This window comes from Myotis davidii, unplaced genomic scaffold (assembly GCF_000327345.1).
Source record: "Myotis davidii unplaced genomic scaffold, ASM32734v1 scaffold135, whole genome shotgun sequence".
NCBI lineage: Eukaryota > Metazoa > Chordata > Mammalia > Chiroptera > Vespertilionidae > Myotis > Myotis davidii.
Genome location: NW_006289813.1, coordinates 3,556,264 through 3,571,005, shown reverse-complemented (window position 1 = coordinate 3,571,005; position 14,742 = coordinate 3,556,264). Strand labels below are relative to the sequence as shown.

Sequence of the window (14,742 nt, the reverse complement as noted above, 5' to 3'; positions counted from 1 at the left end):
GGGCAGTGCCCCAACCCCCCAATTGGCCCTGCCTGAGCCCGAACCAGGGGCTGCACCTAGGGATTGGGCCTGCCCTCTGCCACCCGGGAGCAGGCCTAAGCCAGCAGGGTGTTATCTCCCAAAGGGTCCCAGTCTGTGAGAGGGCACAGGCTGGGCTGAGGACCCCTCCTCCCCACCGAGTGCACAAATTTTTGTGCACTGGGCCTCTAGTCTGAAAATAATTAATTAGACTAGGAGATCTATTGAAAGGAATCCTTTAGTTGAGGTAGAATCTTTTGTAATAAAATCTCTGTAATTGATATATTTTGAAGATTTGGTTTTTACTATCCTATTTTCTTCATACGATACACATGTCTACTGCTTTTTAAGTAGTGGATTCTGAGCCAGGAGAGTCAAGGACGTTAAGATGAAGGAAGGAGCCCGATTTTCTCCTCTACCATCATCATGTATAGTTAAGTATTCGCCTTTTCTCGTGAGGCTGCTGGAAGGGTGAGAGGTCCCTACTCTGTGGTTTCTAGGAAATATTTTGATGCTCTAACTAGTCTCTCCTTTTTTTTCTTTTTTACATAATCTCCCCAATCCAAAAATAAAGTTTCACTTTACCCAGGGCCAGAGACTTCTGGTGGGAATGACAACTTAAGAAGAAACCCTAAATTCTTCTTAGGGAGACTTGGGAATATATCCAGGAATAAAAGCCAGCCACTAGGCCCTGCAATATGAACTAGAACCATTCCTAGAGTCTTAAGTAACTTGCCACGTATCCTGGAGTGGGTCTAAATAGTAATCTGGGTTTTGGTAGAGTTGAATGATAAAAATTAGACAACCTGTTTCACAGGCAACACATGACTCTACTTATCATTGATATTCCAGTGGGTTTTTCCCCCAGGTGCTTTACATTAATCTTTCAAAACCTGGATCTAAAAGACATAGTTTCAAAATACTCATACTGAACGGAGGCTTATGAATTTAGGATGCCGATAGATTCAGATTCATTGTGACTCTGATGGCTTGTCTTTGTCCATGGAGTACAAGGACAACTCCCAAAATGCAGTGCTTTTGTATTTAACTTGTAAAACATTGCAAAGCCTGCCTAAATTGTATCCTTGGAGTGAGCTGGGATACACAGGGACATATCTTCCCATGACCCAGTTGGACCATTTGGCATCTTTCTTTGGACAATGTGCCCTCTGTACCTGTACATTGTTTATTATATTCAGAGAAAGAACACAGTGAGTAGAAGTCATGACGTAAGCACCCAGGGATCTACCTTTGGATATCAACCTGTCCATGGAGATTCAGAGCTTGGTGAGAAGGGAGATAGCAAAGGCATTGCCTGTGCATGTGTGGTATGGGTGGGGATGTGAACTCAGTGTACTTTTCCTAATAAAATTGTACTTGAGCCCTGGATATTTTACATATTCAGATGGGAAAAGGATGAAATAAGTTGTGCTTGGGAATTTGATATTATTCGTACTGAAAACAGTACACTAACTTTTTATTCTCAAAGCAGGGTGGTATCAACTACGGAACTTTATTCCTATTTCATCCTACCAGACTAAGCCTCTCCTTTCTCTTCGCTTTCTCAGATTCTTTTTACCCTGTCTCATTCCCTGGTTGCCACCTACATTAACCTCGAGGTGGTATGACCCCAACACAAATCCAGAGTTCCCGCTAAACCAGACATCCAGGATTGTGTACCAGAATGCTAAGGGGGATCATGAGCTCTTTAAAATGGCAAAGAAAAAAAACAGGTCTACCTCACCTCCTTGAAATCAAAGTCTTCGCTTTCACCATTCCTTTCACTGATTTTAATGTATCAGATGCCATTTAAAAACCCAAATTCAGCAGATGTTTTGTCCTAGAAATTTTGTGAGATTTCTGGAGCTTCCCAGGTTTTCTCAGAGTAATTTCCCTGAGGGAGACTGAGACCCACCAAAGCCACCGTTAGACAGCTGGGCTGCGAAACCAATGCACACTAGCCACACCTTTCCTGGGTTGGTTACCAGCTCACAAAAACGCGCCACAAATCATTACCTGGCAGCAATAAATACTAGATGACAGAGTGCCTTGTGCTACTGAGAAGCTGAAAAGACTCATCATATAAACTACAAGGGAACTTGAAACTGCATCAAGATGAATAAAATGGCATTTGGGGTAGAATTTCAGGTGAGCTGGAGTAGGCTAGTCCCAGCTGCCAGATGTACTTTAAAAAATTACTCTGAGTAGTATTTCAAATGCAGTGATACCCAGCATGCCTATAATTCACTCTCGGCAGCACCGCCGTGTTACCCTCGCCAGTGGCAGTCTGTCAAGATCAAGCCTATAGTGCTTTAACTCTCAGCTGAAGGCTTTCAGGAATAGAAAACTAAAGCAGATGTGGAACATGGCAGATTTTATCTCCCTTCTTCCTCCTCCTATTTCCTTCCTACTATTGACTTTTCATTTTGTGATGCTACACTTCTGATTTTCTTTCTCTTACTCTCTGTCTTCTGTTGTTTAACCTCCCTCCATTTCTTCAATTTCTCTCCATTATTTAATTTTTTATTGTTTTTTACTTTTTTAATTGAATTTATTGGGGTGACATTGGTTAATAAAGTTATATAGGTTTCAGGTGTACAATTCTGCAATACATCATCTGGAGATGCTACACTTCTGATTTTCTTTCTCTTACTCTCTGTCTTTTGTTGCTTAACCTCCCTCCATTTCTTCAACTTCTCTCCATTATTTATTTTTTTATTGTTTTTTACTTTTTAAATTGAATTTATTGGGGCGACATTGGTTAATAAAGTTACATAGGTTTCAGGTGTACAATTCTGCAATACATCATCTGGATATTACATTGTGTGCTCACCACCCCAAGTCAAGTCTCCTTCCATCACCATTTATCCCCCCTTTACCCTCAACTCCCTCCATCCCCTCTTCCCTCTAGCAATCATCACACAGTTGTCTGTGTCCATGAGTTTTTTTTTCTTAATCCCTTCACCCTTCTCACCCAGCCCCCAACTCCTGCCCCTCAAATTCCATTATTTTATGATGCCTTTGAGATACAAAGGTGCTTAATTTCCCTATAGATGCCTACATTCCTTATCATGATTAAAAGTACCCTGATTAATGAGTGAATCTGAAACTTGGGGGTCATACTGACCACCTCCATGTCTACTTGTGCATCAGGTTCTTTTTATTCTCCTTTCTATTCATTTTCTTTATTTTCAATTTGTTACCCTCCTTTTGACCCCTACTCTATCTGCCTTAATGCAAGACTTCATCATCTCTACCCTGGTATCTTAGAACAACTTTCTAACTCTTCTCCCACACAAGGCTGCCCTCTCTCAGCCCCTTGACACTCTTGCCATCCTAAGTGTATCTTTTCCAACTTCCTGTACTTGTTTCCTAGAACTTGTAGGCAGAGTGTCCTAACTTCCTTCTGCATGCAGGACCCTCCAAAACTAAGTCCCCCGCTCTCTCTTTGTAGCTTCATTTCCACGGCTGCTCATTGGCCAGCCCATGACAGCCATGTTGAACATCTTCCACACCACCATGCCTGCATACTCTTGTCCTCTGCCAGGAATCCCCAGAATCTCAACGTCTTCTTGGCAAACTGTCTCATACCTTCCAGTGCCCTGCTTAAGCTTGCTTTCTCCATGATACTCTGCTGATTACCCCGTCCTCTGTAGACTCCTGGTAGCTTCTTTCCACCCCTGTAACACTACTGCCCATATGGTGATGATTATTTATTTGCATGTTGCCACCCTTTCTAAACTGCGCTCCACCTGGACCTTGTCATATTCCTTTCATAGTATCTTTCCCTGGCACACAGTAGGTATGTTTGATATGTTTGATAAGTAAATTAATTAATGGTTGAATAAATGGATCATATTATCTAAAAACCTTTACCTTGAGGGATGGACAGATAGATAAAGCAAGTTCAGTAAAATGTTAATGCTAGAACCCAGATGAAGGGTGTTCAACTTGGCTGTGGGATACTTGAAAAAAATATATTTTCTGTTGTTTTGGGGTGAAATGCTCTGAAGATATCAATTAAATACAGCTGACCTAGTGTGTCAGTTAAGGTCACTGTTTCCTTGTCGATTTTCTGTCTGGACATTCTAGCCATTGATGTCAGTGGGGTGTTAAAATCCCTTACTCTAACTGTATTGTCAATCTCTCTTTTTCTGTCCATCAAAAAAATTTTTTTATGGATGCATTTTATTATTATTATTATTATGCAATCTCAGGGTAGCTGTGGTCTACTCATAATCTCTCCAACCTTCCAGCTGAAACTTGGTACACTGGCCTCCCTCATGAGACTGTGGACTCCTTGAGGGCAGGAATTTTGGCTTTTGGTCTTTGTATCCCAGTGTTTAACTTTGTATTTCTTTTTTTAAATATATTTTTTATTGTTGATAGTATTATAGATATCTCCCATTGTCATCTCCTTTTTCCCCCTCCTCCCAGCCTCTCCCCCCAACCCCCGCACACCCCCTGGCCAGGCCTCCACTACCCTATTGCTTATGTCCATGGGCTATGCATATAAGCATGTAAGTTCTTTGGTTTATCTCTTCTTGTCCCCCCAACCCACATTGAGGTATGTCAGTCTGTTCCATGCCTCCCTCCTTTGGGTCTTATTTTGTTGGTCAATTCATTTTGTTCACTAGATTCCACAAATAAGTGAGATCATATGATATTTGCCTTTCTCGATTTGGCTTATTTCACTTAGCATAGTATTTTCCAGGTCCATCCATGCTGTCCCAAAGTATAAGAGAGTCCTCATTTTTACAGCTGCATAGTATTCCATATTGTAAATGTCCCAAAACTTTTTATCCCTTCATCTACTGATGGGCACTTGGGTTGTTTTGCTTTACACATTTAGGTGCTCCTATGTTGGATGCATACATGTTTACAAGGGTTATATCCTCTTGTTGGATTGCTCCCTTTATTAATATGTAGTGTATTTCTTTGTCTTTTACTATAGTCTTCATTTAGAGGTCTATTTTGTCAGATATAAATATTGCTATCTCAGCATTTTTTCCTTTCCATTTACATGCAATATCTTTTTCTCCCTGTGCTTTTATTCTATGGGTATCTTTCATTCTGAGATGGGTCTCTTGTTGACAGCATATATATGGGTCTTGTTTTCTTATCCATTCTGCTACACTGTCTTTTAATTCAGGCATTTAAATCATTTACATAAAGTGATTATTGATAGATACATATTTATTGCCATTTTATTCTTTTTAACCATGCCTTTCTTCTTCTTCTTCTTCTTTGTGAGGTGTATTCTTTCTTCTCCTCTTGCCGCCTCCTTCTTCTTCTTCTTCTTCTTCTTCTTCTTCTTCTTCTTCTTCTTCTTCTTCTTCTTCTTCTTCTGCTTCTTCTTTAAGAAGGCCCTTTAATATTTTTTGTAATACTGGTTTGGTGGTAACAAACTCCTTTAGTGTTTTTCCTAACTGGGAAACTCTGTTTTTCTTTCAATTTTAAATGATAGCCTTTCTGGGTAGTCTTGGTTGTAGGTCCTTGCTTTTCATCACTTTGAATATTTAATGCCAATCTCTTCTGGCTTATGGATCTCCCATGATGGGGAAGCACCAGTCAGGTTCACAGGGAAATGGGGGGAATGTCCCTCACTCCAAAGCCACATCACTCAGTCACTGAGACCACCTGAGTCTGCTCAACCCTCTAGACCCTGGCCCAGGCAGCTGACTCCTCAGCAGGGAGTGAACTCCACACTGTGGGATAGGAAGTCCAGAGGGTGAGGGTATTGCTTTCCCCCAGGTTGATGCCATATGAAAGGGAGTGTTCTACCCAAGAGAGATGGCATCTGTGGTATGGGAGAATGACTCCACACAGGGGAAAGACAGTATTTTAGATCCCAAGAAATATCCCTTATGCCTCCCTGTCTTGCTTGAGGTAGAGTTAAACTAGTTTCTCAGTAGCCTCTAAGAGTCAAGGGAACCAAATTCTGCTGGGGAAATGGGGTCCTCTTCTACCTTCCTGCCTTAACCAGAATCTGATCCTTCCTAGACTACTGGACGTTCTTCCCAACCTTCTCTTAGTAAGAGGCATTTTTGTCTCCCTGATCCGATTCTCAGAAACTATAGCTGGTCACTCTCCCATTTCTTTCATGTAACAGCCTCTTCTCTCTCAAAGCCATGTTATCTGCCCATTTTTATGTCCATGAATGATAGTTTATGATTAAACTCAACTGATTCCCAGGGTAAACTGTGGGTTTTTCCAACTACACAAATGGCTGGCTCACAGAGCACTTAGTTTATGAAGCTTGCCTCATTTAAAGGTTAAATAAAGTCATTGGTCCTTCATTTGAGTGCTTTCAGCACGGTGTAAACCTCCATATAACACGTTCCACCACCACCCCTTTTTTCAAAGTTTATTCTCTATAAGACTATGAACTTATAAATGTATTTGAATTTTCCATAATGAATGGCAGCAGTAGGCCACAGCAAGCACTCAATAATTAGCTGCTGTTAAATAAACAGGTAGTTTCAGGTATTTAAATATATTCAATGTATGCTAATGGGAATCTAAAGAGATCACAAAACAAGTTATAACAGACATATTGTTTGTACTTCAGTTCTAGTTTTGTAAAAGAGTGATCCTCTTTTAAACGTCAACAGCTTTAGGGGAATAACAATTCTGAGATTAGTCATACATTATAGAATTAATAAATTTGCTAAAAGTTCCCTCCTTTACCGAAAAGACTAAAAATATTGTCTTAACTGCTTATTTCAGATTAATATAATAAAAGGTTATTTGTCCAGCCAGATTAAATGATTATGAGATGTTTCTCTAAATAATCGTAGTAACATCACATTAGCATCTATCCATTTTAAGATAATTTCTTTAAGGCAGAAAGAAGTGAAGTTACAAATGATATTCACACGCACACACCATGTCTTTCTCTCTTACACACACAGACACACACACACACACTCACACACACACACACACTCTCTCTCTCTCACACACACACACACACACGCACGCACACGCACACACACACACTCTCTCTCTCTCACAGGTATTTATGTATGAGATATATAAGATGGGTAATAAATATGAAGGGCCTACCATAATACCCAACAGAAACTAATTTAATATTATAAATATATACTCTCTTCCACCTTAATGTTTATCTTCCAACTCTGGTAGAAAAACTGATTCCCAAATCCATGTGATTGATCACTAATAATTTACAATGGATAAAAGTTATTTGCAAAAAAAAAAAAAGTTACTTGCTGCAGTCCTATAGAAGATATTTTTATTTAGATTATTTAGAGCCAGAGATTTTGCAAATTAACACTGTAACTTTGAACTAATGAAAGATTAGGCTATATTTCTTTGAGAGAGTTATACAAGAGGTATATTGTGTTGAGATTCTGATATAAAAACCAGAGCATTTGTAAAGACACAACGTTTCTGCATTCTGTCATGCAAGATGATTGGTCTTTTCTAAAATCAAATTCCTATGGAACCATTAAAAATAGGATTTAAAGAAAATCCTTCTAACTGAATAAAGCTGGTCAAAAGGAATATATCTCTTTTTAACAGGTTTATGAGAATATAATTTTCATTTGAAAAATATTAATGACTATAGTTAGGGTAGTTATTTATTTGTTTTACTTTGTTTTTCAAGCAGAGCCCTAGAGCTGGGATTCCAACACAATTTAAATTCATGGCTTCAGATGTTCATGTGTATGTATTTGATCATGCCTCTATTTTCATATGAGAAGGCAGTCTGACCTTCCTCACTATGCCATATTTGTCTCTATACACCCCAGTTTCTGTTATAGTGCCTTGCACATAGTAGCATTCAGGAAATTTCAAATAAATATCTAACTGAGTAAATAAAGTATAGTTAATTAAAGATTGAAGAAGTTTTAGGATTTGGGTGGCCATCTGTTGTTAGTAAAGAAATTTCCCAATAAGTAACAAAGAGAAATTTCAGAGTCTAAAGACCTTTGCCCTTCTATTAAAAACTGCTATGTAATTATCTTTTCTACTTTCCTACAATGAGAAAATTAGCATTTGAAACATAAGTAGTTTCAACATATGCTTTCATTATAAGTATAACAAGCATGACTTTTCATCTTCATGATGGCAGAGAGCCATAGTTATATCCAAACAGAAACACAAGTTTTCACTCTTAAGCATGGTTCATTAGAAACCGTCTCTATATTTCTAGCACCAGGCGAACACAGAATGCTAGGTTGGATGCGACCTTAGAGATTATCCACTCCGATCTCTCATTATATAGATCAGTGTGGATGAAAGAGGCCACGTGCTAACCTGACAAGCTCAGGGAAGGCCTGCTTGGCAATCTTGCAAACTCAAAGACCTAAAGTAACAAAGGATGGTCTGAAAATAAAAACCTGTCATTAAAAAGCACTTATGCGGGCTAGTCATGTCCTAGGCCAGTATCTCCCTTGACAAAGATGAACTTTGATCTTTACCTATTGTCTTTTTGTACCTAAGATAACATACCTGTGAAAACTCAGGGTAATTTGCAGCTTCCCTTTTTCCAGAACCCTCAGGGCACAACCAAATGCACCTGGGTACCAGGACAGATACCACAAATCCCTACAGTTATTGTCATCATGCTAATAGTTGAGCGTTAATTATCCAGTAGGTGTCTATCATTTTACTTTGTATTCAATCCCAGAGGACCGCCCCCTCATTGTATCCAAACCCCCTCCTCTCCCCCCTTGCTTTCTCCTGCTTCCCTAATCTATCACCAATGGATTTCATGTAACCCACTTAGTTCTCCACCTTTGATTGTAATGTATAAAACAAGGTGAAAAACTGCCATTCTCTGGAGCATTATCCCAATACATTGAGATTCTGCTTCCTGGAATTGCTGACAGTTTGGCTCAAATAAACTCACAAAAATTCTTTACAAGTGTGAATGTTTTTACATTAGTAAAATTAACTCCAGAAAGGTTAAATGATTTAAGAAGGTCATACAGTTAGGGAAAGTGTCAGGAAAAGACACAGCTTTCATAAATGTTCTATACAAACTGTTTTTATGGGGCTCTTCAAACACTGGGAATGCGTGAGTCACTAGAGACCCCAGGCCTCTTCTTGGGAAACGCACCTTCAGTATTGGAAGTAGGGGTACCGTCACATTTGCTTTCACACTGCTGCATCGATGAAGGTCGCACAGTTTCCGGACAGTCACTGGATGCCTGTCCAGTGTAGGAGAGACATTGCACGATCCGCATTTGCTGTCCAAGGCCACACTGAGCAGAACACTAAACCCAAAGACAGAGAGAAACAAAACACTGATCTCAACAATTTTCAGGAGGTAAAAAGATACTATGTCAATTCAAATATCACATAGATTTGCATTTAAAGCCCATATGCAGTTCATCTTGGAGAGGTGCATGATCAGGTCATTCTACTCTTGAATTGGTCTGGAATCTCAAGGGTCATGTCATTACCGTAGAAAATGGAAGCATTATAGCTCCCAGAAGACAAGAGATAAAGATTTCTTGTACTAGTATTCCACAGTTCCAAGCAGTGCTGGTGAACTCTAATAGGAGTATAATAAGAAAACTCTCATGATGAAGTAGAATAACCAGGCCAGGCCATCATTATTGCTCACTATTTATCATAGGCTTGTGGGCAAAGAACCTGATGGTCTACTCGTGTGCTCTGAATCTGTCCAAAGCATTAGTTCAGTGTAACCGCAGTGACTGCTGAGGCCTGGTGACATGGCCAGTTAAAAAAAAGAGAGAGAGTGCCCGGCCGGCATGGCTCAGTGGTTGAGCATCCACCCATGAACCAGGAGGTCATGGTTTGATTCCCAGTCAGGGCACATACCCAGGTGTGGGCTCGATTCCCAGTGGAGGGCATGCAGGAGGCAGTCAATCAATGATTTTTCTCTCATGGTTGATGTTTCTATCTCTCTCTCTCCTGCTCCCTTCCTCTATGAAATCAATAAAAATATATATTTTTAAAAGAGTTTAAATAAGTACCACAAATTTTCTAAGGTACTATTAGCCTCACAAACCTGAGAAGCGGTCTGGTGTTAGCCAATTAGCATGTGTCCCTCTCTCTTTATATCTATTCAGGAATTTTGTTATTTCAGAATTGAAGTTATTCTCTGAGCGGCTTAGTTTCAGCTGGGACTGATCAGCTGTCCAGGTTAAAGAAGGAAGCTCGATCTTATTCCTCGATCTATTCTTTGGGCCTGCCCTCCAAAATACCAGAAAGCCTGTGAGATTTGAGATCAAAGGGATGAGGAGCTAACGGGTGCCAAGACAGGCCATTAGGATATTTACAAGGTAAACAGACCAAGGCCCTGTTGGTTTTATTTACAAAAACTCTCAAAGCACAAAGAGAACTTGCAAGGATATTCATAGACACTTTTACCTTTATGGTTCTTAACACAGAATGACAAGTAACTGCACTGTAGAAATGTACTAGAGCATCTTTGCTTTTTTTTATACTGGTTAATTTCAATTTTAGGAAACTGAATTGAAAATATGGATGAGAAGAAAAGGATCCAAGGACATTTAAAAGAATATTCTCAAATTGATAACTGTAAATTCTAGGAAATCACTAACATGCAAACACTTTCAATGGGCCTTTATGTAACAGTTGCATTACAATGATGAATATATAAGGAAAGAAATCCTACCTGGTTTAAATAAAAATTATGAGAGCATGTTTGTACTGATACTTTTTTTTTGCAAATACTTATTTTTATTTTATTTTTTTTCTATCATCATTTATTCCCCCTACACCCTCTTCTATCTCTCACTCCCCCGCCCCCCGGCAATTACCATACTGTTGTCCATGTCCACGAGCTCACTCTCTCTTCTTTTTTCTTTTTTGTTCAATCCATCCATCCCTCCAACTCCCCATTCAGATTCATTAATAGTATACTATCAGTTATATATTGTGACACTGTCTTACTTCTACAATGAAACACTTAATTGCATACAATGCTCATGTGTATTCCACTTGAGCACTTTGTAAATTAAACTAAATACTGTTATAGAAAACCGAATCATTAATTATTTGCTATACAAATGCAAATGTTAATTACTTTGTGATCATACTTCCTTTATCGCCTCACAAGGCTGAGCAAGTATATTAATTTGCCTTAATGGAGACTGAAAATCTTTGCCTGCTCTCCAGTGTGATAGAAGAGGTCTATAGATACTGCTATACTCTAGCAATACTGAATTTTGGCCAGAATTTTGGTAACAAGTTCTATGAAATGCCATTTTTAATGAGTAATGGCAGTCCCAGAGCACAAACAAAATGGTACCAGTGTAGTTAGATGCCATTATGATTTATTTTGGTCTCAGATATTAAAAAATGATTCACTACAAGGTTAACTATAAAATCACAGGAAAAGAGCTTTGATAGTCTAGTAATTTAATTTCTGGAGTGTCATTTTTTAATGTAACCTAGTAGATTTTCCTTTGTACACTAAAGAACAACAATACTTTAACTTTCCTTCTGCGCAAAAATATCAAGTTGCTTTTAAAGGATTTAAGGTACCTTCAGTAAGATAACACAATTTAAAAATGAGAAAGAAAAAAAAAAGAATTGGAGCATAGACTGGAAATGAGTATAATATAAAAATGGATACCAAAAGCCCTATACTTGCTTCCCAATTCATAATCTCCATCAGAAAAATCCATTGAAGAATAAGTATTAATGACATTTCAAAGACTGTCAATCAAAACCCCCATATCTTTTCTGTGAGGCTAAAAGAAGTTACTTTGCAAGTAGGTAAATTAAGACACTGGTGTTAACTGACTGGTTCTTCAATTAGTTGAGAGAGTTGGGATTAGAACTCAAAGTTTTGGTAGCTTGTTCAAATCTCTGGCCATCTAGACTATTTTGCTTTTAATTTTAAGTTACAATGTCAGGATCCAAGGAGTTGATAGAAGTGAGAAGTGTGTAGGTATGGAGAAACATAGCTAAGTGTGTCTATGGGTGGCTGCTGCTGTTTGTGCATTGTTCCACACTCATACCTTTCACCTCGATTTCTATATGTTGCTACCTGTGTCTCAAGGTGCTGCCTCAGGGAAGACCACAGTGCAACTGCCTTACCTGGCCCCAGTCCCCTGTCACCCAGCGAGCAGGAGGGCAGCGGCCCAAACTGCAGCGCATGCGGGTAGAGGGTTTGCTCTCCTGTGGACAGTATGCAGTTGACAACGTTTTAGAAAGGTCACTGCTCTTGCACAGAACAATCCGATGTTTGAATCCCGAACCACACTTGGGAGTGCACTGGGAAGAAAGCAAATATTAATGAACAAAGACAGTCAAAGGATAGAGGACAATTCCAAGAAAGTGTTTCTTAAAGTAAATATGTGTTAGGGTATAGCCAGTGATGGCGAACCTTTTGAGCTCGGCGTGTCAGCATTTTGAAAAACCCTAACTTAACTCTGGTGCCGTGCCACATATAGAAAGTTTTCTTCGCAACCATAGTAAAACAAAGACATATTTTTGATATTTATTTTATATATTTAAATGCCATTTAACAAAGAAAAATCAACCCAAAAAATGAGTTCGCGTGTCACCTCTGACACGCGTGTCATAGGTTCGCCATCACTGGCGTATACAGTACATGTACACACTAAATTCTAGGCAAAGTCTTTCAGCTATAAAAATTCCCTAAGTTTTTAAGCAGAAGTACTTTTATCTTTTCCCCTAAGGTCTTGAAGAGCTAAACCCAAAGTTTGCTTTTCTTGGCTAACTTATTTTCTTTTTTTACTGTGGGTAGGTTTATTCCTCGATTCCTCCCTATCCTTGGCCACATTCAGCTATGATAAGATTCTGCTAATTTCTGGAATGTGGAGTTGTTGGTTTCCTATTTGCTGGGTGTAGTCTTCTGAAGAAAATTCTTATGTTATTAGTAGACCACAAGAACCTGTCTTTGTGAATTAAGTGAGGAGTTGATTTACATGAGTATTCTCACAGGGGGTAGCTAAGAACACATGAAGTTTTATTGCACAGAAAACCTCTGGACTCTTCCCTGTCCATCAGTTAAACATAATGAATTTTACTATTCCTTAGTTGAATTAGTCTATTCATACTAAGGAAAAGGGTGCTTCTTCCTAGGCCCGAAAGGCGATCATTTACCTCTTCTCCAGGTTAATCTGAGTGCTCTGTTCTTAAGTCACCTACTTAACACAGTGACTGACTCATGTCCTCCAGCTTTCTCCCCTGCATGTCTGAACAATTCCTTAAAATCTGTACTTTCTCTCAGCCACATGAGAACCTTACCTACAACATTTTGAACCTGTTTATAGATCTTTCACTTAATAAAACAGGGAAAACAATTTGGCTCTCACATGTAAAGGATAGAAATGCTAAATGTTTTGGGGTTAGACTGAGTTTTCACTTCTTCTATAGGTACTAGGCTGGGAGAAAGGGGGCATAAAATTGAACGACAGTCTTTTTTAAAATATTTTTTTATTGATTTCAGAGAGGAAGGGGGGAGGAGGGAGAGAGAGACACACACAGAGAGAGAGAACCATCAATGCTGAGAGAGAATCATTGATCAGTTGCCTCCTGCACAACCCACACCAGGGGCTGCCTCCTGCACGCCCCCTACTGGAGATGGAGCCCGCAAGCAACCCAGGGATGTGCCCTTGACTAGGAATCAAACTGTGACCTCCTGGTTAATAGGCTGACACCCACTGAGCCATGCCAGCCAAGCCATATCATGAGAACTTAACATTTAAAATCTGACCAGATCACCCTGGCCAGTTTTGCACAGTGGATAGAGCATCGGCCTGCAGACTCAAGGGTCCCGGGTTCGATTCCAGTCGGGGGCATGTGCCTTGGTTGCGGGCATATCCCCAGTGGGGGCCATGCAGGAGGCAGCTGATCGATGTTTCTCATAGATGTTTCTAACTCTATCCCTCTCCCCTCCTCTCTGTGGAAAACTCAATAAAATATATTTTAAAAAAATAAAAATAAAATAAAATCTGACCAGGTCATTTTTTTTCATCTCAGTAGGATATAAGAAGTGCTTTTTGTGAGAAATGCATTTATGGTTTTGTTTTTCTATGATTAAGAAACAAAAACACATTTTTCAGAAAAAGAAAAAAGAATTTGAAACTACACCAGGGAAAACAATTTGGCTCTCATGTAAAGGATAGAAATGCTAAATGTTTTGGGGTTAGACTGAGTTTTGTCTGGAGAGGTGGGCTTCATTTACTTAGTTATGGGGCCAGAGTGGAACCTGGGATAAATAAGGTGATATCATAGTCGTCTACAAAACAAAGCACAGACCCTTTTGAGTAGATCTCCCCACCCCCACCTTCCATCCTTCTTAAGAAATACTACCCAAAAGTAAGTCCTAGAAAGTCAACTGATTATGATGCCGGTCATCACTTGTCCAAGAGTAACTCCAGTGGGTGCTCTGTGAGTCTAAAGAAACTATCCTAATACATCAAAAGAAAGGTCTGGGGTTGCTGGAGCACACCCGCAGTATGCTTTTAAGTTACACGCCAAGAGAGGGAAAAACAGAAAACTATGTAAGTCCAACATAGCATGGGTGATCCCAGTGAGGCTAGAATGACAGGGAATGGTAAAGCTGTGGCTTCATTAGCTTCACAAAAGGCTTCTGAAGAGCCATTTTCTACCGAGGTAATTTGGCTTTTTTTGTTGTTTTTTTCTTTCTCTTTTTTTTTTTTGTCATAAGCACCGGGGGGGTTTCACTGATGGAGAAAAGAAAAAATGGTTCCTGCCCTGGCA

General features: G+C 39.5%; 1 protein-coding gene across 1 annotated transcript in view; it reads right to left on the bottom strand.

The window, feature by feature from the left end:
* The window catches only part of ADAMTS6 (ADAM metallopeptidase with thrombospondin type 1 motif 6), a 225,449-nt gene that overhangs the window by 9,687 nt on the left and 201,020 nt on the right, over positions 1–14,742 (bottom strand). Inside the window, exons 22-23 of the mRNA XM_006762487.2 lie at positions 12,088–12,264; positions 9,110–9,266 (exon numbers count right to left, since the gene is read on the bottom strand). Of these exons, the coding sequence (XP_006762550.1) occupies positions 9,110–9,266; positions 12,088–12,264 (334 nt within the window). The remainder of the gene's footprint in view (positions 1–9,109; positions 9,267–12,087; positions 12,265–14,742) is intronic.